General features: G+C 39.1%; 1 protein-coding gene across 2 annotated transcripts in view; it reads left to right on the top strand.

The window, feature by feature from the left end:
• The first annotated feature begins 623 nt into the window (after positions 1 to 623).
• The window catches only part of LOC132129095 (adenylate cyclase type 6-like), a 41,968-nt gene continuing 16,368 nt past the window's right edge, over positions 624 to 26,223 (top strand). Inside the window, exons 1-5 of one of the 2 annotated variants that reach the window (XM_059540542.1) lie at positions 624 to 824; positions 2,573 to 2,769; positions 5,082 to 5,970; positions 24,378 to 24,527; positions 25,654 to 25,775. In XM_059540542.1, the coding sequence (XP_059396525.1) occupies positions 5,083 to 5,970; positions 24,378 to 24,527; positions 25,654 to 25,775 (1,160 nt within the window). In that variant the 5' untranslated portion in view covers positions 624 to 824; positions 2,573 to 2,769; position 5,082. Of the gene's footprint in view, positions 825 to 2,569; positions 2,770 to 5,081; positions 5,971 to 24,377; positions 24,528 to 25,653; positions 25,776 to 26,223 lie in introns of both variants that reach the window. The other variant, XM_059540541.1, reaches the window with a different exon arrangement.

Below are 26,223 nucleotides of genomic sequence, written 5' to 3'. Positions count from 1 at the left end.
TGAACGCCTTCCCGGGGAGGTGTTCCGGGTGCGTCCCACCAGGAGGAGGCTCCGGGGAAGACCAAGGACAAGCTGGAGGGACTATGTTTCTCGGCTGGCCTGGGAACGCCTTGGTATCCCTCCAGAAGAGCTGGAGGAAGTGTCTAGGGAGAGGGAAGTCTGGGAGTCTCTGCAGACTGCTGCCCTCGCGACCAGGCCCCGGATAAGTGGAAGAAGAAGAGTTTCATTTTTGTTGTTAAAATCACACTTATTACAGTCATATAAATGCAACATTTTCTTTGCATTTCAATTTAGTTAAATCCTATTTTTCTAAATCTAGATTTACAATTCTCAATTCAGTCTTGCAAGTGTACAACCCTGTGTTTTTCATAGTGGGGACTTTCAATTAAATATTATACTTTTTTAAATACTTAGCTAATAATTTATGTCTAACAATATCTCTACTATGAAATCTTCTACGTTTTCATTTCTATTAGCATGTTTATTAAGCCTATCCTTGTGGTCTTTAGGCTGGTCACCACAATGTAAGAAATGTAGTTGGTTTTACTGTCTATGTGGAGACATTTCTAGGCAGCATCAAAGCCACACACATACAAGAGAGAGAGGCTGCACCTCTAGGGGACTCCAGACTTCAGTGGATAGTAGCAGCGCGTGAAGAAGCATGAAGACAAACGTGACTGTATCAGCAGCGTGCGCGAGAATGTAACCATCGCCCTGTCTGTCACTCGCTCGCCGTGCACACACGCGCATTCGGACAAGCGACAGTTCCACTCCGTGATTTCGCTATTGAAGCACGTTGCGCTGCTGATTCATGGGGGCTTTCGGTAAGTACTGCTGCTTGTCCTATGGATGTGCTTTCGCTTACTCTTGAAATGTGTGCTTGTGTTGCAGTGTGTTGTGTGGCTTGTAGCGGCAGCGGGGTAAGAACCTCGGGTAACATGTTAAGTTGAAGCATTTGTTGATAAAAACGAATTAACAGTAGAGTAGGGACATGTAGCTGCGTTTGCCTCTTAAGATCAATCTCTTCACGATCAGGGATGATGAGCTTGCATTCATCAGCTGTAACCTTACTGCAAAGGGACTCTATAATGCAGTGTACTAGAAACCAGACAAATTCTCCACGTTTCAGAGTTTGTTTATAGTGATGACTTGTTTAGCAACTGTGACAGCATTTAAATGTAGTGTGTCTAAATCATACCACTGCATTGGATAGGTCACAAGATTGTCTAGTCTTTGAGTTATGCTTTCAAGATATAGACCAATTCAAATTTCATTATGTTTTTCTATGAATCTTTTTGTGTGTGTGAAGTGTTAAAGTAAAGGCTCTTTCTCCTGACATAGATCTTTTTTTTTTCTTATGTCAGTACAGAATGAATGGTTGAATCTTTTTGCCAAGTTAAATTAGTGCTTGCAATCGAATGTGAAGACACAATGTCTCTAGAGTGGGATCCATGAAGGCAAAACCAGTCCAAGTTTCCCACAGACTACCATAAATTTATTTAGATAGCTGTGTTTGATTCTGATCAACAATACAGATTTTTCCTTTCAAGCCTCTACATTACCGGGGAGTTTAATTTTAACATGTAGGCCTATTTTTCACATGGATGTTTTTATTCAGCAAATTATTATGATTTTTTTCGGGCAAGATTGTAGGTTAGAAATACACGTTTCAGAGAAAGTGTTCATATATATATATATATATATATATATATATATATATATATATATATATATATATATATATATATATATATATAAAAAATTTGGAATTAAAAAAATATATTTTTAGAGGAATTATATGCTGAAACTTCTTGATGTTATTGTGGTTAAAATCTGTATTTCAAAGTTGAATTCAAGTTGGCTGCGTCTTATTTAATTTCCAGACAGTTGTTCAAAAAAATCGTTTGAAGTCACTAATGCTCCTGTCTTGAGGTAAAGTAGTGACTCATCTGAACAAATTTGGGGAGGCATGGACAATTTAATCTGAATTACAGAGCGTTGACTTATGATGACACACAGGCCTTAAGTACTTTGTTGTCAGACAGCAAGCTAGAAACTGGCCTCTGTTTATATTTTGGGAAAATGTTCCTGTCTTAAACGTTTTGTGGTTAGCTTTGAAAGTCAAATCCTAGGCAACTGGAGTTGGATTAATTTAAATCTTTTCAAATGTCTGTATTTGTGATGTTCTTTTTTTCCCTTATGCCAGTCAATAAGTCATAGATTTACTGTAAGATTGATTGGATGCTTTTAGCATCTGTCAATTCTAACTATAGAGTATTTTCTCTTATTTTATTTTCAGCTTTTTAAAATTTGCTTTTATGTGAATTAACATTTCTGAGAAAGCAGAATCACCGGTTTATTACAGCTTGAAATCAATACTAGTATTTACTAACCTGTTGAGGCATAAACATGAATAAACACATTAATGTCAACAGGGAATTCATCAACAGCTATTAGCGAAAGTTATTAGCAGTAATCAGACACTGATAATCTCAGAGATGTTTGTCTTGTGCCTTTTTCATTTTCACGCTTCACTCATGCTGCATGTGCTCTATTTGTATTGTACCAGCAGACTCAGGTGGCTGAGGGATGCAGAGATCTTGGCGCTATTCGAGGATTTTCTGTTGACCCTGTGCTTAAGTGGGTGTCGCGGAACTTGACAAGCCCTGTGCTGAGAAAAATGCTGGTAATATTATCTCTCTACACTAGAGTAAATGCAGTGCCTTGCTAAAGAGAGCAGTGCCGTCACACAAAGGGGACGCCACACAGGTAAGTCGACCTTGCTAAACAACTTGGCAGCTTTTTTACTGTATAAATACGATACCAGTTAAAAGTTTAAACACAGTTGACCGACTCTGCTTCTCATGATTCTCAAAACCTTTTGATCAAAAACTTATGCTTTGATGCTGAAATGAATTATATAGACCGATATAAATTGTGGTTATGTAGGAATTTAGAGCCCGACCGATATGGATTTTTGGGGGCCGATGCCGATATTAACTCGAAAAGAGCCGATTTATAAGCCGATATTTTGATTTTAAAAATAATCTGGATATTAGACCCATTTCCTATAAACTGCATTTACACAAAATTCAAAAGCAAAATATCTGCCTGTTCTATGTATGTGGGCTGTATAAACCATTTTCCAGAATGGACTATGTTAAAAAAAAAGCCTTAGATTACAGTCTCAATGACTAAACAATTGCACATCAAAAGTATATATTTTTTAATGATCAAAAAACAGTCTGGTTTTAAACATTTAACACTTTTACTTTCTTCCAGTTGAAGCTGGTTTTAACAGTCTGTGTGTGTACTGTAAATAAATTATAATACTAAAGTTAAAGTATTTGCAGAAGTAGTCCCACACTTTGCTGCTACAGCATTCACCTTTTTCAGCCATCTGTAGGCAGAAAGAGAGACGGAGAAAGAATAAGCATGTGTATTAATAATATCACCATGTATCATTACTCATGTCATCATTAGAATTATAATAATAATAAACTGGGATCTCCTACATAGGCAAAAATGAGAAATATATATATTTTTTTATTTGTCAAGCAATAGGTATTACCTACTTATATTTAACAATATTATTTCAACATTTTCCTGTTATGTCTGTAAAGTTGCTTTGAAACAATATGTAAAAAAAAAAAAAAAAGCGCTTGTTCAGCTCACATTTATTTACATGTCCCCTCTGGTTTAATCATTTCTGACGCACCTACTGTAGTTACTGTAACTACACTATATTTGCTCTCACAGAACACGTCTTGCCTACTATTACCGGAAGATTACGGAATCAATTAGAAGCTGAATGGTTAACGTTAGTGTCATGAACACACCGCTGTCAATTTTGAGAAGAACCACCTTCAAACAAGTTAATAGCAAGCATTTAAGGGGCCTGCTAAAAAGGAAGCTATTACCGTTAGAGTAACGTAACCAGCCTGAATTCACCAAATTGTTCTCTGGACCTGAGGGTAGCCTCTTCTTCCTTGCTTCTCTCTTAATTCTCATCAGCAGGACTAGCACTATCGCTCGCTTCTTACAACTGGACAGATACATGTTTTCTGCTGACCGAAAGGTGGAGGAACAGACTATGAAAGAGCTCCCGCTAAACGTTTTTATAACTCCGCCTATGCCATAGCGCAGCGCAAATCGCGTTCTATCTGAAGGGCAACGCTGAACCCAGCGGCAAGCGCCGTGCATACCGCGTCCTGTGTGAAAGGCCCAATTACACGGCCATTATGTGGGAAACACACCGCAATAGAATAAGAATAAGTTAAACGCTAACGTTATAGTTTGACCTCCTATTAACGTTCGCGCTCTTCCACTGATAAACATGGTATTAGCTTTGTGGCTAATCTAATATAGCAATGCATTAGCGGCTGTAAGTGATGTTACAGAATATTTAGAAGTGATAATGATAGGACCGTTAGCTAGAACTACCACACAGTTTTTATATACAGGGTATGAACTAAATCTACAATCATTTCACATGACGAAACGACAGACTCACCGTCAAAACAGTAAGTTACATCTCCTTCATCTCCTTGGCTGATCGCTTTCTTCTGTAGTGGACTTCTGGCGCTGTTGTTAACTCTGGAGCTGCAGCGCTCCCTCTGGTGGGCACACTATGCAACACTCATAACATGAGTGAAGCATGAGACTCTGTTTCTCATGTTTCATCGGCCGTTATAAATGCCGATGCCGATTTAAATGCAATTAGCTTATATCGGCCGATATATCGGTCGGGCTCTAGAATTTAGTAGGAAAAGCATGGGAATTGCTTCAGTATTGTTTAGAAAATTTGGATAATAAGTGGGAAGGCCAACAATTATAGTGTCAGTAATATTTTTAGAAACTCTGTTATGTTTTTAAGAATGACCTTCTTATGTTTTTAAGGAAAGATTTTGCAGAGTTGATTTGTTGTAAGTTTAATTGTGTAATGTGTATATAACATTTTATTTTTTACATGCATGAATGTAGCCTTTGGTGCTGATATGACTAATTAATTTGATGAAAAATAATTAGCTTATATTTAAGCAGGTATTCTGTTTTTCTTATGGACATCTTTTTGTATTCAGAATGTCTTGGGTCAATGGCTTTAAAGCTGCAAGAGTGGACAACCATAAGACGGCATGGGGTGAGCGCAATGGCAGGAAATCAAGGTGTAAAAGGGGCTCGTCCCTGTGCAGCCCATGCTACATGAGCTGTCTACGGGACCCCGAGTCTATGGAGCCCCCTTCGCCGCACTACTCCCGTGCAGCAGGGGGTGCCACCAGCAGCAACTTCAGCACACGCTGCGTTTGGCAGGAGGACCATTATGGTAGGAAGGGTGATGTGGGTCTGAGAGCCGTGGACCTGGCGTTTGAAGATTCTGAGACGAGGCAAACGAAAGATGCAGAGGACCCTGATGATGGTGGAGAGGAGAGGAAGGGTCCCGACAGGTGTTTTTTGACTTGCTTGTTGTGTCTGGCTCATGTTTTTCAGTCCAAGAAGTTCAAATCGGCCAAGCTCGAGCGACTGTATCAGCGGTACTTCTTCAGGCTCAACCAGAGCTCTCTTACGATGCTCATGGGGGTCCTGGTTGTGGTTTGCGGGGTTATGCTGGCGTTCCACTGTGTCCAAGGTCCACCAGATGTGGCGTTTGCTTCGGTGCTCTCTGTAGCCATGGGCCTGTTCTTAGCCTTGATGGTGGTGTGTAACAGAAACGGCTTCCACCAGGACTACATGTGGATTGTGAGCTATTTGCTCATGGCGGTGTTAGTCGTGGTGCAGGTGTTTGGCTTGTTGATGGTGGATCCACCCAGTGTGTCTGAAGGGATATGGTGGACTGTGTTCTTCATCTACATCATCTACACGCTGCTACCGGTGCGAATGAGAGCAGCTGTGATCACTGGAGCTGTGCTGTCCACCATACATATGATAATGGCATGGAGACTCAACCTTGAGGATTTCTTCCTTACCAGAAAGGTATGTTTACACTTCTGAAACATTTAAAATTAAAAGAGGAATATTTCACACAAATATGAAATATTGAATTTGTTATTTGTTTGTTTAACAGAAAAAAAAACAGCATATGAATTTGACACAGCATGATGGTGAATTAATATATCAGATTATTTATTCTGGGTGAATTGTTCATTTAATATACAGCACAATTTCCAGCAAGATAGATTTTAAATTTTTTTTTTGCATCAGTATAAGCACTAGAAATCTTTGAAGAAAATAATTGCACATTATTTACACCCAATTTTGCAACTCCACAGTGATGGAGAATAAGCACCAAGTAACTGATCATATGAAGGCACAATCTTTCACATCTCCAAATTCTTTGGAGTCAGAGAGTTCAGTGGATAATTTGTTATTTTTTGAAAGCTTTGCTTGTTTCAGTATTTTTAAAGGAATGCCTGGCATGACAGTTTCAGACTGCAGTGTGGATGGATCTTAGTTTCCAAAATTCTCTTCCCTTTTGAAACTTTGCTTTGTCCTTCACTGATGTTAATATGATGCATTTACCATGCAATGTTTCTATGCAGGGGCTAAAATGCATCCATTGTGTCAGCTCCACATTCGATGTGATCTAGGGCTGACATTGTTAATGCTAGTTCAGTGAGCTTGGGCTTTTGTGTGTTTGCTCCTTAGACAGCTGGGCTGTGGGCTCTCTACTTGGCACTCAGCATGATAGAAATGGATTAGGATAATGGCTGCTGATTGACTCAGAACATGGCCCAGAGCATGTACTTGTAGATTCTCATCATAGACATTTGGGATAGGTTCCAATCCTGTGGCCAATCAATGGGGGACAAACGTCCATTGGTTGTGTAGCTGCTTAGTGACTTATATAAATGCTCTCTCACAATGAACAAGCAAAGTATGCCTTCATTTTTGCTCTGTGATCTTCTGTTTTTAAAGTACATTGAAGTCTTTGGTTGAGGATGGAAGGAGTTGTTCAATATTCTTGTAGTTTGCAAATGCAGTGACCATTCAGTTTGATTACAAAAACGGTATAATATTCCACAATATGCACGCTACCATTCAAAAGACTGAATTCACCATTGATAATAATAAAAAATGTTACTTGAGCACCAAGTCAGCATATTTGAATTACTTAAAATGACAAAAATTCTGGCTAACACTATAAGACAGTATTTTCACTATTTTAAGGTTATGCCCCGATATTGTATAAAATTATACTATTTTGTCTAAACACACACACACACACACACTAGAAACTAAATTAATTGTTCTAAATACTGTTTAGAAAGAATTAAATTATGAATCAATATGGAATAGAATGATTTTTGCTAAAGATTACATTCATTACAGTTATCTCACATTAACTTTACAGATGTAAATTTGCAATCTAAAAAACCCCAAAGATTATTGGAGTACCTTTTACTAAAAAAAAACTAATTGAGTTTTTCTACTTCAAAATTTGATTCAGTGTGTTACTTGCCATTTCTTTTGTAGTTGTTTGTGAAATTTGCCAATTTCTGAGTGGAAACACAGTGTATAATTTTTCTCAGTGTATAATAATCATCTAAAAAAAAATTAAGACCTTTTGGATTATGCATAATAATGGGTATTTAATTTACAGCAGGTGATTTAAAGTTCACCAGATGCCTTGAAAATGAAATGTATTATTATTTAATACGCTGAATTTGTAACATGAGTGGGGCATTAAAGGGTTTTGGTGTTTTGAAGGAAATTCATGCTGTAAATTCTAGACAAAAGTTTACACTAGTTAGTTGCTGGAATACTACTTGTAGTATGGATAGGGACAAGCTTTTCTTCTCCATCCTTTAGCCGAACGGGCTAATCTGACAAATGCCGCTATACATCAGAAAGCTCATTTCCTGTTCATTCCCTTTATCTCTCTCTCTTCTCCATTCTGTCTGTCCCCCACACCCAGCCATTCCTCTCACACCCCTACACTCCTTCTCGCTGTGCTGTTTGCGTGTCCCTCCGAGATGACCAGCAGTGCAGTGCAGAGAGAGTAGGTCAGTGGGCGATCACCAGCGGGACAATAGCTGTCTTTGTGAAGATACACACTGATGGGGTGGTGTGGTGCAGAATGTGGTGACAGGAATGGCTGGGGTTCGACAGAATGAAATAGCGCCGGACTGACGTGCTGGGCTGAAAAAAGACAGCCAGTGCATGCCTTTCTTTTGCTTGTTCTCTCTCTCTTTCTCCTTCTCTTTCTCTCTCTCTTTTACTCTCTCACTCACTCACAGTCACGAATCCCTTTTTCACAACAGGGCTCATGAGATGGCCCTCAGTCGTGGAAGCCTCAGAGGCTTTATGTGTATGGCATGCCGCTGTGTGGGTGAAAAGCTCCATACTGCTGCTCTCTTAAAGTTCTGGGCTGATGGCAGGGAGGGAAGGTATTTAATTGATTTTGCTGTGTTGATCTGGGTAATTGACATGGAATACTTTTGGAGAGTTGCTGTGTCCTGCGGCGTGCCATACTGTAGCTCATCCAAAACTATTTTAAAAAGTATTTGGTTAATGTGAATTGTGAATGATTCAACGTTGTTCTTCCAAATGTAAAAAACTGTCCGTGGGACTTTTTAAATGGAAAATATGTTTGGTCACCTGGTCTGATGGCTTATTGGCAGGCGTGGGACAGTTTGCAAGTTTTTTGGTTGTTATATGGAGAGGCAGCAGACACTGCGATTTCAATGGTACTCTGTTACTCCAGTCTATGAGAGCACCTGTTCTGTGGCTTTTGTTCCAACATTGTCCCATGTGGTTAAACTAAGCTCACGAAGAGACCAGCAAATTAGAGACATAAATGTAACACCTTTTTTTAGAGACACCAAGCTGAATGTTTTATTTTTAGCCCAAGACCTGGTTACATGCTTGTATATTGTAGCTAAATTAACTAATGCATAGCCGGATACACTAAATGTATAGACCTTATTGATTCCTGAAAATGTACTTAAGAAAAATTCCAGACAAATTCATGGTGATTAAAATAAACATCGACTTTATACTCTGTGAAATTGTTCTAAAATTTATTTTTGTTTGCAAATGTCAACTTATTACTTGTAATAGTGTGAACAGAAAAGAGCAATTTTAGCCAGATCCCTGTAGCATGTATGGTAGCTAGCTCAGGGGGAAAACCTGTTTGTACAATGCCCTGAGTTGTTTGGAGATGCGTTAGAGATGCGCTGACGTTCATTCCACTCCAGCAGAGAAACCAATAACTGCAACTAATTACAATTTCGGATGCAAAAATTATGTAATCATTCGAAGCAGCAATTAATCGTTCAAATTCCACTTATGTTATCTACATACTTAAGATTATCTTAAGGGTTTTTCCATTTGTTTTAATTTTAGTTTTAGTATGACATTATAATACCATCCATATTTGTACTTTTTTTTTATTTAAAGAAGTAACATTTGAGGCTTGATACTGTAGAAAAACAATAAAAGTGTTTCAATTAGAGTGTTTTCAGCTTGTTTATATTTCTATAAAATTATGGCATGCAGTTGCTTCAAACAATGGTAGGCCACGTTCCCACAGCAACAGAATACATTACAGTGCTGTATTTGAGACCTTAATATGGTTATGTTCACACACAGTACAGTTATTTACGGGGGTGAAAACCCCATTCTGTAACAGAACTCATAGCTGTAAATTTTCAGGACTCACAACTGCAAACCCTTGCTGTGTAATAAGAACAGGAGTGGACAACTAAATTAAATGTAGAAAAAAACGATATATATATATATATATATATATATATATATACCGCACATCACAATTGAGCCAAAAAAACAGGGATATGAATTTTTGCTCATATCGCCCAGCCCTACATGATACTACGATGTGTTACAATAACACTCTTATTGTACGCTTTTTCAAACGTACCATGATTCATCAGATCCGCAATCCAGTGGCAGCTCTGGTGGAAGACACAGATGTGATAAGAACAAATTCAAACAAAAATAAAACCGTGATACCTCAAACAATCAAAAATCCCACAACTGGCTCTTCCTTAGATATGCGCTTTGTTCTTGGGTACTTCTAAACAAGACACTGTTTTCCGGTGGACTCAAAAGCCAGTGCACTCCAGAATGAAAGCTGGGTCGACACGAGAGCTCTGTTAATTGATAAAAATACATTTGAACTTGAACTATTGACCAACAATATATATTTATATTTTATATGGACCATTAAATTATATTTTGCATAATTTTTGTTTTGCTCTACATGACAATAGAAATATTTAATGTAAGCTTTTTTTTATTTCTATAGCAGCAAATAATGAAGTTCATGTGCAGCACTTGTTTTCAAATGGAAAAAAAAAGAAAAGAAAATTGTCCTTTACTCAACACAAAAGATCTTTTGAATATTTTTTTTTTGTCCATACAATGAAAGTCTGTGAAGTCCGGTGTTATTTTGAACCCCACCAACTTTTATTGTATGAATAAAAGCAGTTGAAACATTCTCAGAATATCTTCTTTTGTTTTCCCCAGAAGAAGCAATGGTTTATAACAAGATTATGTAAATAATAAAAGAAATGTAAGGAATAGGACTAGTTTAGTGGAATCTGATTCCTAACCATTCTATTTATCATGATTCAGATCTTCAGTCTTTTAAAATCAAATTAGATTTTAGAGAAGCCTAACATTGGCATAAAGTGACAAGCTAACAAACACAAGTCTCAAAACTGTTGCGCCAACAGCTGTTTTGCATGCTGAGCGATCAGTCAAAACTTCTGGCTGACCTCAGGTCAACCTCAAGATTAGCGTTAGCTTTGCCCTCAGCGGTGTGACCGCCGTGCCTGACTAATCAGTGCAGGAGGTGTCATAAATTAGGATTTAATGATAAGTGCGATGTTGTACTCTATATGAATGTGGTGATAAAGGTAATCATAATAGCATGGCTAATTATAACATTTCAGTATTGGATCACATCAAGGCCTGTTATAGCAGATGCTCTATGGTTTCCTAATGACCAGGCCTTTCTCACTCAAAGCAAATACTGGGTTTTAGCACTGTGACTGCCGAATGTCATGTATTAGGATACCAATAATGGTGGCAAATGTTAATTAACGTTAGAACCACAGACTGTGGATCTTTTCCCCCTTGCTTATTTCTGTTTCACTGTGTGTTTTTTTATCTTCTGATTTTGAAAAGGGTTTGAAAAACTATGGAGAGAATAATATGATGAGTCATAACATTTCACCAGCGTATTCCCAAAAAACATTTAATTGAAACTCTACTGTGCTCTACAGCACAGGAGTTCTCAATGTCTGCTCACTTTAGGACAGGAAAATACATACAACAAAAGCACAAAAGTAATCCATATCGGCATAGCTTTAAGTTTTTTTTCTCGTTCAAAGCTATCACATGGAATCAAATATAAAGCACAAGTTTTATGATACTTTTGTTGATTTTCTGTCATTTTGTTTTTTTCTCACTTCATGGAAAAGAGCAGCCTGCAAAGTTGTCAAAATCTTTTCCTATGTGTTTCACAGAGGAACGTTAAGTAGGGCTGGGTATTGTTCAAAATCTTTCGATCCGGTGCCAATTTCGATACCTCAGTTTCAATACCGGTTCCTAACGATACTTTTTTCGATACCATATGTTTTAGTGAAGTGAAGTGGAAGTGGAAGTGAAGTGACATTCAGCCAAGTATGGTGACCCATACTCAGAATTTGTGCTCTGCATTTAACCCATCCGAAATGCACACACACAGAGCAGTGAACACACACACACACTGTGAGCACACACCCGGAGCAGTGGGCAGCCATTTATGCTGCGGCGCCCGGGGAGCAGTTGGGGGTTCAATGCCTTGCTCAAGGGCACCTAAGTCGTGGTATTGAAGGTGGAGAGAGAACTGTACATGCACTCCCCCCAACCACAATTCCTGCCGGCCCGGGACTCAAACTCACAACCTTTCGATTGGGAGTCCGACTCTCTAACCATTAGGCCACGACTTCCCGACTTTAAAATCCATTTCAACATCAACACAAATACATTAAACACAAAACTTTTATTTTTCACCTTAATTAAAACAAATTCTGGTAACACTTCACACTCAGGATAACATTATTAATACAACTGGTTGTGCTTTTTGGATAGGGGTGCGCCATTCAGGGGCGGACTGGGACCAAAAAGTTGCCCTGGACTTTCTGGCCCATAGCAGCCCACCACATCATAATGCAAACGCCCCTGTTTTGATGTAATTTATTAATTTAATATTTAAGTAAACAGTTTGGGGATTTTAACCAATAGGGCAACTGGTCCTCCGTTGAAAAAAAAAAAAAAAAAAAGAACAGCAGCTGTTCATTTAGCGACTCCTAGTGAGTGATACATGCTCATCAAGACACAAACATTCTTCTAGAACTCACAGTTTGCATTAAGTCAGCAGATCCATACGAATCATGCATGAAATAGAAGTTTATTAACTCAAACGATAGCTTTATGTGCTTTACAGATGAACTTGAAGTCTTTATTCATTCGAGATGCTCAATAAAAGATCATGTTTGGCTCGGTAATACAAGTTCATGATCTGATTAGTGAACTGATGATTCTTTTGAGTCAATCTTTTAAAATAATAATTTATTTTGTTTAACAAAACCAGTGTGGAAACCAGTCTTTCACAAACTGGATAGATCTGAGGTGCAGGGCTCGCAAAATCGTTAGCCCCACGTCCCGGGGCTATTGTGTTTTTGTCACAGTGTCTGGGTTGTGTTCCCTGGGTTTCCACTAGATGTCCTCCTTTCCCACGGTGTCTGTCACTTCATTAATCACATTCCTCACGTCCCTGCCTAAATCATTGCACTCAGGTGTCACTAGTTATCAATCATTACACTCTGTCAATTTCCAATTAGCGTTCGTCTCTCCCTGTGTATTTAACCCGGTCTGTCTTAGTATGTGTTACGGAGTCCTTGTTAATTCATGTCCGTCATCTTGTCGTGCTCTTGCCCTGTGTCCTTGTTTGTTTATGTTTGGTTTGGTTTTGTCTGGTATTGACCCCTGCCTGGACTGTTTATTCTCTTTGGATTACCCCTTAAATAAAGAGGTACCTGCAATTGGATCTCTCACCGTGTATCCTTGTATCACCGGTCGTGACAGAAGGACTCCGTCACAGCAAAGATCCAGCGGTATGTCAGTTGATGTTTCCCGTTCCCCAGCCCGGATGATGGAGCGGAGAGCGAAATATTTGAAGCTGACCGTTCTCCGCCAAGAGGGCAATGAGGTGGGTGCCATGGCACAGGTGTTCTGGTCCTTGGCTGAGGGCATGGGATATAATGACACGGCCCTAAAGGATTACTTTAACAGCGGGTTGGATGACCCGGTTCCTCAGGAGGAAATGGCTCATTTAGACGCATTCGAGTTCTGGGAATTTGTGTGCTACTTGCAGGATCGGCTTCCGTGGGATGCCCCAGCCACTCCTGTCTCTTCTGGCGGGGTGGTCGTCAGCTCAGCACCATTGCCCAGGATGACCGCCAGCCCAGCGCCGTGGCATAAGATGGCCGCCAGCCCAGCGTCACGAGACAAGATGGCCGCCAGCTCAGAGCCACAGCCCAGGATGGCCACCGGTCCAGCGCCACTGCCCAAAATGGCCACCGGTCCAGCGCCACAACCCAAGGTGGTCGCCAGCCCAGTACCACAGCACATGATGACCGCTAACCCAGCGCTAATGCCCAAGATGGCCACTGGTCCAGAGCCACGGTCCAAGATGGCCGCTCGTCCAGAGTCATGGCCCAAGATGGCCGCCAGTCCAGCGCCACAGCATAAGATGGCCGCTAACCCAGCGCCAATGCCCAAATTGGTCATCGGTCCAGCGCCACAGCACAAGATGGTCGCCAGCCCAGCACCGCAGCACAAGATGGCCGCCTGTTCTGAGTCATGGCCCAAGATGGCTGCTTGCCCAGCGCCGCTGCACAGGATGACAGTCACAGCTGACCCTCCGGAGTCGAGTCAGGTTCCTATTAACCCTCCAGAGTCAAGTCAGGTTACAGTTGACCCTCCAGAGTCGAGTCAGTGTCCGGTTGTTCCTCCAGAGTCAAGTCAATGTTCCTGTTGACCTTCTAGAGTTGATTCAAATTCCAGTTGACTATCCAGAGTCGAGTCAGGTTCAAGTTGACCCTCCGGAGTCCAGTCAGATTCCGGTTGACTTTCCAGAGTCGAGGCAGGTGCCCGTTGACTTTCCAGAGTCGAGTCAGGTGCTCGTGGACTTTCCAGAGTCGAGTCAGGTGCTCGTGGACCCTCCAGTGTCGAGTCAGGTGCTCGTGGACCCTCCAGTGTCGAGTCAGGTTCCAGTGGACCCTCCAGAGTCGAGTCAGGTTCCAGTGGACCCTCCAGAGTCGAGTCAGGTTCCAGTGGACCCTCCAGAGTCGAGTCAGAGTCCAGTGGACCCTCCAGAGTCGAGTCAGGGTCCAGTGGACCCTCCAGAGTCGAGTCAGGGTCCAGTGGACCCTCCAGAGTCGAGTCAGGGTCCAGTGGACCCTCCAGAGTCGAGTCAGGGTCCAGTGGACCCTCCAGAGTCGAGTCAGGGTCCAGTGGACCCTCCAGAGTCGAGTCAGGTTCCGGTTGAGGTTGACCTTCCAGAGTCGAGGCAGGTGCCCGTGGACTTTCCAGAGTCGAGTCAGGTGTTCGTGGACTTTCCAGAGTCGAGTCAGGTGTTCGTGGACCCTCCAGAGTCAGGGCCAGTCACCGATGACCCTCCAGAGTCAGGGCCAGTCACCGATGACCCTCCAGAGTCAGGGCCAGTCACCGATGACCCTCCAGAGTCAGGGCCAGTCACCGATGACCCTCCAGAGTAAGGGCTATGTACCATGGAATTTCCAGAGACAAGGCTTGTCACCGTTGACCTTTCAGAGTCAGGTCAAGTCACTGGTGATCTTCAAGGACTGAGTCAAGTCACTGGTGATTTTCAAGGGCTGAGTCAAGTCGCCGGTGATCTTCAAGGACTGAGTCAAGTCACCAATGATCTTCATAAACAAATGCAAGTCACCAATGATCTTCATGAACAAATGCAAGTCACCAATGATCTTCATGAACAAATGCAAGTCACCAATGATCTTCATGAACAAATGCCAGTCACCAATGATCTTCAACCCTGCCTGGACTATATATTCTCTTTGGATTACCCCTTAAATAAAGACGTACCTGCAATTGGATCTCTCACCGTGTATCCTTGTATCACCGGTCGTGACAGTTTTCCAGTCCGATGGGCTATCGTGAATAGTGATGTAAAATCCCTAATTTGCATCGCGTTGTTCACTCGCTTGAAGGGGTGAAACGGATCGAAGCTGATCGTTTGCACTTGTTTCTAAATATTGCTGATTCAAGCGTTTTAAACAATTTGCGCGTGTTCGGAGCTTGCGCAAACACATTCAAAGCATGCGCTGCAAGCAGTATTTCAGACAATGCGCGTACAGACAATGAATTCATCTTTCGCGTATCGTAACTTCTGAATGAACACATACACACACAATTATATCAAAATAATTGTCTCTGCAAGTATTCTCGTAAATACAGTCGGTTATGTTTTGAGTGAACGTATACAGTGGCCACCTGCTTAGAGAAATTCGCTGTACCGGATAAATCTGTCTCTCTCTCTCTGTTTTTTTAGACGATGTGAAAGGGGGCGTGTTTCAAGATACGCAATGGAGTAGACCAAACTAAACAGGGAGGGAGGGCAAAACACTCATCCAAACAAATGTTTCATTAAATTGGTGGTATTGCCGGCTTTGGTTGCAATACTCTTATCGCATATGTTGCACTTTGCTGACTCGGCATCCACTTTTATAAAGTGTAGCCACACTTTAGACCTCTTTGGCATTGTAAAACGGTAACGTTTTGAGAAAAAACAACTACACTTGTGTTGTGTGACTGCGAGTATCTTCAGAAATCCTCCCCGTCTTGTCACGTGGTGGTGGACAGCCAATTACGGGCGAATTTAGGTCCTTACATGCACATATGCTACAAGCTCACACAGACACAGCCGCTTGGCAAAAAAAAAAAAAAAAAAACACGTCCGCTTGGCTTTTGGAACCGAAATTTGGCACCGAAAGATAAATAATTTTTCGATACTCATAGTATCTATGTTTTTCGTTCGATACCATAAAGGCATCGAAGTTCGGTACCCAGCCCTAACGTTAAGTCATACAGGTTTGGAACAACACGAGAGTGAGTAAATCCTTTTAAATTTAGAGGATCGGGATATTTACAATATTTTATCAGGTTTATTTTCACAGTCCTTTGACATCTAAATCTAATCATCTTAGATTATTCAAGTATTGATATGCTTTTAAAGTGTTGTCTCATTCGTGTCTTTTCGTCTGAGGAAACTTTTCATCTCCACTGTTTTCCACCTTTGTACCTTTAGGTCTGTCTCTTTCAGTGTATGTTTCATTGCACAGGGACCAATTGATGTTTTGTGGGATTTCAGGCCGTCTTTTTTTGGATTCAGGCCCTTGTGATGACCTGTGTGCTTTTGCTGTGCACTGGAGAATTGAGGACTCTAAAGGGTTTAGGTGGATTTCAGAGCAGTATGGCATTTCATTTGGCTCATTTGCTTGTAGAAATTTGTCATCACAGCTGCCAAGCTCAGATTCTATGACTGCAGAGAGCTCTATGTCTATAATTCTTAGATTAGGATGGCTTCACTTTCTTGCCATTTTTATTTTGGATTACTTATTTGTGTGAAGGAATGCTGTGTTTGCTGTTTGTCTTTGAATTTGTCGAGCTCTACCCAGTGTCATTTTGCCCTTTACAAGTTCATAATAATGATAAAAAATTCCTGACAAGGTGCTTTGAGGTCTCTCAGGAACATGGCGGTTCCTTGTGAGAACTTTCTCTTAAACCAGTTTTTCTGTGTATTTATGTAAACTATACATAATGTCCATGCCAGGAAGGAGGAGGAGGAGGTGGCTGTCATGTGCCTGTCACATGCGTCACTGTGCCTTTCTGACCTTGTGTGCTTGTGACAGACAGGCTCAGAGTAGTCCTGGAGCACATTAGTACAGTGCTTAGAATAGAAATGAAGAACACCATTTATTTTCTGGACTTTTTTTCAGTAACAGAGATATAACATCAACAAGCCACTTGTCTCTTTTTCATTTGTTTTTTTGTCATGAACTTTCTGTTAACCAAAAATTGAATTAATTTAAATGGCTTACGCAGCGTTATGTTATTCCAAACTCCTTCTGTTTTTTTTTGTGTGTGTTCTTTTTCTGTCAGAGCAAAGGAGATAAAAAAAATATGAAGTTCTTGCTATACAGTGTCAATTTATAATAACTAAAGGGTTCTAATGCCATGCAATACTTTGAATTGTACAATGATATAATTGATTCATGTAATTGTAAAATTTCATTTGGTATGATCTGGTTAAAAAGTTTGGGGTTGGTAAGATTTTTTTTATAGTGCCCCTATTATGCATTTTCGAATATTATCTTTCATGCAATGTGTAATGTAGCTGTCTGTCAATGTGAACAGTGTGCAAAGTTGTAAAGCCAAAAGTGCACAATAAAGTTTAATAAAAAATAAAAATAAAAAAAAGAATCTACTCAGAACAGCGAACCGAGTCCTCAGGAATTCCAGACTCACTTCTGTAACACCTACATGTCACGGGGTAATATATTTGCATAATACCCTCCTATGTTCTACATGACCTGCCCTCAAACACTATTGCACGCTCTTTACGCGATAGACCAATCACAAAAGACTGCCATCTGATCAATCAAATCAGTGTAGGCTCATGGAAAGGAGATATATATGTATAATTGTCTGACTCCCAGACAATGGAGCAGTAGTGAAAACTATAATTTTTTTCATGTTATGGCCAATATTAAACTTCTGAACTATTTTGTCTAAAGAATGTCTTTTTGTGGAGTTTGTTTGTCTTTTTTCATTCGATAGCTCCCTATGAACTGCTGTTATTGCAAAAGCTGTATAGCGATTATTCAAAAAATTTTGTCTTTTGTGAGTAGATAATGACACTATTTTAATTTTGGGGTGAACAATCCCTTTAACCATTAAAACAAATGGGTGAAGTAAAGCCATCTTCAGTTTTCAGTCTCATGCACTGAAGCTTTTTGGGTCAGTGCTAATTTGTAGGTTTGTTTGGATCCTAGTTTGTTTTCCCTTGGCTTTCTTTTTGTGATCATTAGTATACAGCTGTCATATGTCGCAAGCCCAAAGGCATCAAGCCTATTGTGCTGTTGCTGAATATGTCTAAATCGCAGCTGTTTGTTTTGATGAGATAATTATCATGTTATAATAGGCGAATGGATCTTTTGCCATACTGAGGGCACTTTTCATAGTCTAGAATCAGATGACTGACTCTGTGGCCTATTAGTAAATTTGCTCTTTCTTCAGGCTGACATGGTCATTTATCAGGGGCCTGGGGCCTCAAACTGTTATGAATGATAAAGGTATAAACCATCCCATAGTGGAACATGGAGAACGTGACTTTGATTCTTCATGACCCACATAGTGGACTTCATTTTCCTGCCTTCATTTGTCTTAAGATTGATAACCTCATTTCGCTTGAACAAATTCTTTTTCAAATGTTTATGAGTGGACTTTAAATCCTCATAAACTACAATTTATTTGCCATAAATCATAGCTTAAAGTGATTGGTGGTAAAGTCGCATTTCGTATTCCTGCATTTGACTGCTGTTATTTATGCAGGGATGAGAATTCAGTAGATATGGCAAGTTCATTTGAGGTCAAAGATGTTTTTATGAGTTTGTCTTTCCAGGAATTTTCTTGGTAAGGCAGTTCACAGACCACCCTTAAACCTTAAAAGCTTTCTCATTCATACTTCAAAACACTCCAGCAGCATCTAACATTTCCTTCAAATAAACAATGATTAAATTCTGGATATAGGCCTCAATGGACCTTTAACTAAATCCAAGGGTAAGGTCCTGCACGTATGTGCATATAATGTTTCGTTTCTGGGCGAGTTTCAGGGTGAGTAGGGCTTTGGCTTTCTTATGTAATAGCCCTTTGAAACCAAAACTTTCGCTCATTGGCGACTTCCCAGAAACGGACTGTTATGCCTACTTATCTATTCATTTAGACGTTGTGTCTCCACTCTTTTTTCTTTCTTATTCGTTCTCCACCACTCCTCCTGTTCTAATTTTCTCTGATCTTGTTTGTTTGCTCTGTGCAGTGGCTCCTGAGATCAGGACTGGAAGATAGAGAGTTGATCCTTATGGTATAGCAGCTGTATGTACAAGGCTTTTGTGGATTTTGACTAATGGAATGGTTTTTAAAGGGTAGTTCACCTTCAGTTGCTGGTCCCCATTAACATGCATTGTGTTCACCTGAAGGTGAACCTTGCCTTTAAGTACTTTATAAAAAATAAAGAATCTGTCATCATTTTCTCACCCTCATGTCATTTAGAATTCTAAAAAAGATGTTTAGCAGAGTGTTCAAGCAGCTCTTTTCCATGCAATAAAATTGTTTCAGTAAATAACTACTTAAATTTCAGTCCGGTTTTCAAAAACAAAGGCATCAGAAGGCTTCAGATGTGGAATGACAGGGAAGTTTTTACTGTAGGTTAGCACCCATGTCATTTAATTCTCTGCGATTCGGAGGTGTATTCACTCTGATTCAGTTTGCAGAATAAGTCTCACAGAGTTAGTCTCAGTGTGAGTCAGGGCTTTGTTGAAATCTGCTCTGTTACTGCACCATTGTAGTGTAGGCAATGAGTTTTCAAACTGGGGTCCTGGGACCCCCAGCAGACTGCAATGGAGTGCTGTGGGGGTCTGTGGACAAGTGTAAAGAAATACAGTTAATAAAAATATATAAAAATCAATAATTAATAAATAATAAAAGTAAAATAAATAATACATTTGATTTAAGCTAATAAATACATTTAAAATAAAAATGTAAAATAAAAAATAGTTAAAATATATACTAAAAATGAAATGTCTATAAATAAAACTCAGCTTTAAAACCCAGACCCAAGTTTGAATGAGGCAAGTTGTGAGGAAGAAGACAACAAATAAAACTAAATAACTTCCATGCAACATTTAAGTGTTATGCCCATTTTAAACATTGCACACATATGCACATAAGAGGAAACAGTTCACATGTGTTAAGTGTGAAGCAGGCAGAGGTATTTCAGTTTCTGACATAGCATAGAAGCAGGTCAAGTGCTTGTAATCAGTGTTTCTGTTCTGAGAGAGTGTGTTGAGGGGCCCTAGTGGCTCAAGGGCTTTCAGGACACTAGCTCACAGCAATGAACATCAAGACATCATGCTCTTCCCCAAGGAAGCTCTGTGGTCTTGTGCCAGAAATGAGACATTATATGGGTGGGGTTTCTAAAAAAAAAAAAAACAAAAAAAAAAAAAACATTGAAATCTCACATTTATTGTTTTCCAAATTATCCTAATAAGGAATTTGGTTGATTAGCAACAAGCTTTGTTTTGAAAATCTCAATTTGTCTCTGGGAAATATGCACTTATGTTTTAAAATCAAATCCAGAAGTATTTCTTACTTTATCTGTTGCATGGCCTTGGTCCAGATCTGCTGACCCCATTGTGTTTGGTGACATTTTTCTTAAAGATCATTCTATGGCTTCACTGCTCAGCTGAGACCAATTTTAGTTTGGCCCAAACTATGACAGTTCAGTGTCAAAAAGGCCAAACTCCAAATCCTGGTCTTTCTTTCGTTCATTTTTCCTTTCCTTTCCTTTCCTTTCCTTTCCTGATTTCCTCCCCTTCCATCCCTTTCCTATTCATTTTTCTTTGTGCCTTCCTTCCTTCCGTCATTCCTTCCTTAATGGAAATTTATTGAAAACCAAAGTTATCATTTTAAACTAAAATAATTTAATAAAGCAAAAAAAAAATGTCCTTTACATAATTTATTTACTTTCTCCTCTTCTTCATTACTTCCTTTGTTCCAACAAAGTGACAAAGTGAACAGAGAGTAAATCAACCCTAGCACAAGTCATGTTTGACAAAGTTAATGATCTGGAAGTGACACCACTCCTCATAGAACTTGTTGTTTTTGAGCAACTTGTGGTTGCCAAGACAGCAACAACATCTGGATGAATTTCTGCTCTAGTCTTGAATCATGTGACCCCACAGCACATTTAAATCTTAAACGCCATCATTATTTCATTGTCATGAAACATGTAATGACATCATAGTCAGTGATATGTATCCACATCGTTCAGAGGAGATGGCAAGAGCATTTCTTGATCACACACAGAGTAAATATTTATTTTTCTATTCTGGATTTCTTCCTGTTTCTTAGCCTTTCCTGTATCTCATTCATGCTAGCTACCCTTGTGGCAACAGCTATGTTGTGCTACAAGCAGAATAAGGTTCACATTCCCACATTATAAGACAATGTTTAGACTTTTATCCCTGTCTGTCAATTGGGAAGGCACTAAGTGTTTCTGTGAATAAAATCCCATCATCCCTCACTCTTCCCACACTCTACACCACCTGTATGGAGTAGATATTGTTATGGCATTCTGAAGGATTTGTACAATATTAAGCCAAAGTGTGGTAAAAGAGTATGGTGCAAGTTATGGTGACATAAGAGTGGTATGTTTTGGGGAAAATGCAAAAAATTTTGTATACTGTATACAAATTCTTACTCTTGCATGAGTGTTAGAAAAGGTTTCACATGTTCATGAAATCTATACAAAGTATTTGGAAAGGGTAAATCTGGTTTTGGCTTGATGTCCCTCCCTACATTTTAGAAAAACTCCAGTCCTTGTCAGTTCAGGTCAGCTTTAAAATGAGGATCTAATAAAACAGCAGTTTCTTTATTCTCTGACATTTCTACACACTGAGACTGACTGCTCCATGTGTGGCTCATTGTCACACACACACACACACACACACACACACACACATGCTCGGTGAGTGATCTGACAGTTTCATTTAATCAGTTTTGCTGTGAGTTAAAAGCATGTGACATTCATTCTGTCAGATCTGTCAGCTTAAATGTCAACCGCTTTTTTTTTATTTCACTGGTATGATCTAGTGTGATATAAATGAACTGAGGGGGTTGCTGTATATCAGATGCTACATGAATAAAACCGGGGAGCTTGTTGTTGTGAATCAGTACAATGAGATTAACGCACTTATGCAAACTGCTGATGAAGATTCTGGTCAGATGCAACCATGACATTTATGGGAAACTGTTAAATATAGGGCTTGGCATTTTAAAATCTTCATAACAATAGAAACAAGTAATTAATTACTCAAAATTACTAAATTACTATAAATAACAAGTATGATGTGTGTGTTACGGTTTAAAAGTTTGGAGTTCAGTACCTTTTTTTTTTTTTTTTCAATCAAATAATCCTGAAAAATCAACTATTATATATTACAGGAAAATAGAATATATTAAAACAGCTGTTTTTAAATTGTAATTCTGATTCACAATTTTAATGTGCTTTAACTCCCCCCCCCCTTTTTTTTAAATGAATGAACAATACGCATTAAAAAAAAATAAATCAAGATTAAAAATTAATTACTCACCAAGTGCTTACATAGAATTCCATTAGAAAATTAAACTGCCACTATTAGGATAATCCGCAGATACAATCTCTGTGTTAATATAAAGACCATGTCACTTTTATCATTTCACATGTCAACAGGCCCTGCTGTGGGGAAAATGCAATCTGCCAGCACAGTAATATCAGTCTGAGATGAAATACTTGAAATCTGAGTACTTTTAAATGTCTTTTGCAGATGGTTTTAAAGGAGTTTTGTCAGTGTTTATCTTGATCTTGCTTTTATTGTTTTGTGGGAGTGGTTTTTTTGGAGTTCTCTTTGTGTGAAACCATCTTTGTGTGGTGCCGTCTTGACCTGGTCTCCCTAGAAGAAGAGATTGTGGTGTCTCAATGGGATTCTCCCACCCTATGTATTTTGTGTTAACAGCACTTTAGGTGAGGGATTCAAGGGCAGATTTATCAAAGAGGAATCAGTTTTTGATATTCAAGTAGTATTTAACTAGTAAACTATTTAGTTGGGAACAATTACTGGCCTATTACTTTCTCCACATGCCGTTGTAGTCTTTTTCTGGCCACACATGGAGAATTGGCAATGTGTCACATCTGCGTCCAAATCCTTACATTTTACATGTCTAATCAGCTTGCTGGATTGCACCGTGAGTGTTAGTGAGTCCCTTGAATAGAACTGCTTTTTTTAGTTTTGAAAAACTTTGGATAATGTCATCTGAGCAAATGGATGCCTGATGGGCCTGGCTTTTCTTCCTGAACTCTAAAATCTGAAGATGTTTGTACATTCACTCTAGGGGCACTTGAAAGAGGGAGTGAAGCTATTTTTCTGAAGCTCTGCTGTGCCATTTCTTGTCAAGTGGATAAATAAAGATCATTCCTCTTCGACAAAGTAGAAAATGCTTGTTGCAGAGAAATGGGCCTCAACTAATTCTCTCAAGCAAACTGTTTCTGACTGATTGAAAATGATGACTAGATGTGTTTGCTTGGGGTGTCAATAGTAGAACCGTACTCTAACATGTGATAATCAAGTATTGACCGACCTTGTGTGTTCACAGTCATATTCAATATTTTAACTCATGTTATGACCATGTAAACTGGATAACATATCTGTCAGGATGCCAGGAAGAGACAACTCAAAGTCAAAGTCTGCTTTATTGTCAATTCTTCAATATTGTCAATGACATGTACAGCATATACATAGTAGACTAGTAACTATCTGTGGAGCATTGTCTACATAAGACAAAACTCATATAACAGGAATTACATACCCCAGTTACAACAATTTAATTTTACTCAATGTAAAAAAAAAATGAGAGGAGAAATGTGCTTGATGGTCTTAAAATAGGCTTGATTTTCTTTTTGCACAAAGTAATTTCTTTCGATTTGTTGTGGCATGTGACCTGGATATGTTTTTGTGAGATTAACTTGTAAATGCGGTCCATATAACTGTTACAGACTCTCAGAAACCATTTGCAGTAAAACCTCAAACCATTTTAAGTTCTCTTAAGCACAGAGGTTTGACCACATACCATCTAATGCCCAGATATTTGTGCTGATGTAGAGATAAAAGACCTGAAACATAAAGCCAGTTGCTGGATGCTTTTCATATTACTGCAGAAAGTAGGCCTAACTCCTTTCACTATTACATGAATTGATCTTCAGCTGTTTGAGCCATTTCTGAGTGCTCTGTGTTATGTGATGCGTATTGTGAATGTAGAGCTTTCATTTAACCAAGCTGTTTAAGTGGTCTAAAAACGTAATGTCAGTGCCTTTAAAACGTCTTTTTAAATCTTTAAAACAAACTGAAACCTGTGGTGATCTTTATCATAGATTGCAAACAAAAATAGTCTAAGCTTTTCCGCATGCCACATCCGAAATTCCTCATTTCATTCCTCTTCTCTCTTTCTCTGTGCAGTTATGTGCCAATGCGATGATTTTCCTGTGTACCAACATCATTGGCATCTGCACACACTACCCAGCAGAGGTGTCTCAGAGACAGGCCTTCAAGGAGACCAGAGGATACATCCAAGCCAGATTACACCTTCAGAGAGAGAACCAGCAGCAGGTTGGCAAGCTCTCGAGTACACAAACACACCTACCTGCCCGACACTTGTTTACCTCATGAATGTGCATGAAGCATGCTGATAACATGCTGTGTTTTATAAAACCTTGTGAGACTGTAAAACCCTGTGAGAAAAGTTACAACTTTAAATGTATCCTTTAAAGCACTGCTGCTTCAGCCATATACATACTGGCAGATATCCTTGGCCACTGTGTCATGTTATGTCATTGTGTCAATTTTCTATTTATTTACTTTTTGTGAGCATGCTGCTAAGACATTGTACCAAGTTAATAATTGTCCAACTATAAAAAACAAAATAGTCCGAGAGAATTATTTTTTTCCCCTAAAATAATGTATAAATTATGGACAAGTATATATAGAATATGTATATGTATAGATTTGTTTTATATTTGACATTAAATATATGTTTTTCTAGTCAAAAATATTGCATTGGCTAGATATTGTTGATTGTGAGTGTAATCTCTATAAAATTATTGCAAATTTTAGTGAAAAATCATGAATATTATTATTATTATTATTATTATTATAAATTCGGTTAAAATGTACACAACTTTTTTTTTTTATATATTTTGTATATATGCTTTTTATATTTATAAACTTGTACTTGTGAAATGTAGTAGTTCTGTGTGTGTGTGTGTGTGTGTGTGTGTGTGTGTGTGTGTGTGTCTGTGTGTGTGTGTGTGTGTGTGTGTGTGTGTGTGTGTGTGTGTGTGTGTGTGTGTGTGTGTGATACACAGATACACAGATAGAGCGAGATTTTTTATATTTTTATATTGGAATCTAGACCTATATAAATAGGTTTTATTTTTATTATAAAAAATGTGTATGCATACGTTATTTAAAAAAAAAGTTAGTTAAAAATAAATGACCAGAAGTGTGTAATTTGTTTGTGTTTATACAGTATTTTGTGTATGTGTACATACTGTGTAAATACAATTTATATATTTATAAACACACACATATACATATGTGTTTGAGTATTTTATCCACTAAAATCTTGATGTTCAGAAAAGAGTTCAGTTCAGTTATGTCAGCTACCCACATATAAGTAGACTCTATGTGTAGGTATATACACATGCTCACTGGTGTCATCTCAAACCTGATCCAGGAGCGCCTGTTGCTCTCTGTGTTGCCAAGGCATGTTGCTATGGAGATGAAGGCAGACATCAACGCCAAGAAAGAGGATATGATGTTCCACAAGATCTACATCCAGAAGCACGACAATGTCAGGTACACAAGCACATGGTGTGGTACAGCTATGTTTGCCAGTGTTTTCCTCACACCTCCAGAATGAGAAGTGACAGTGTTATAACACTCAGTCCCCACGTGATTCAAGCAGGCGACAAGTCTGGATAAAACACAGGCACATTAGACACTGATACCGCTTAATGGTATCTCTCCCAAGGCTGAAGCTATGTTGAACGCTTAAACGCAGATTAGCGTACTCACTAGTCCTTGAGATGTGACTTTTACTGTTTTTTTTTTTTTTTTCAGTTTGGGTCAGTTTGGGTTACAGTAGCTTATTATGATGTAGCAGATGTTACACAATCAATTAACAGAAAGCTGTGTGAAATGACAGCAAGCCACTTTAGTAACTCTGTTACGTGTTTGGAACGCTTTCAGAATTCAGTTCTTATGAACACATTGTCCTGCATAATCCCAGCCAGCTTGAAGCATC

This window comes from Carassius carassius, chromosome 46, assembly GCF_963082965.1.
Source record: "Carassius carassius chromosome 46, fCarCar2.1, whole genome shotgun sequence".
Taxonomy (NCBI): domain Eukaryota; kingdom Metazoa; phylum Chordata; class Actinopteri; order Cypriniformes; family Cyprinidae; genus Carassius; species Carassius carassius.
Note: the sequence above shows the minus strand (reverse complement) of the source record. Positions and strands in the feature narration are given on the sequence as shown.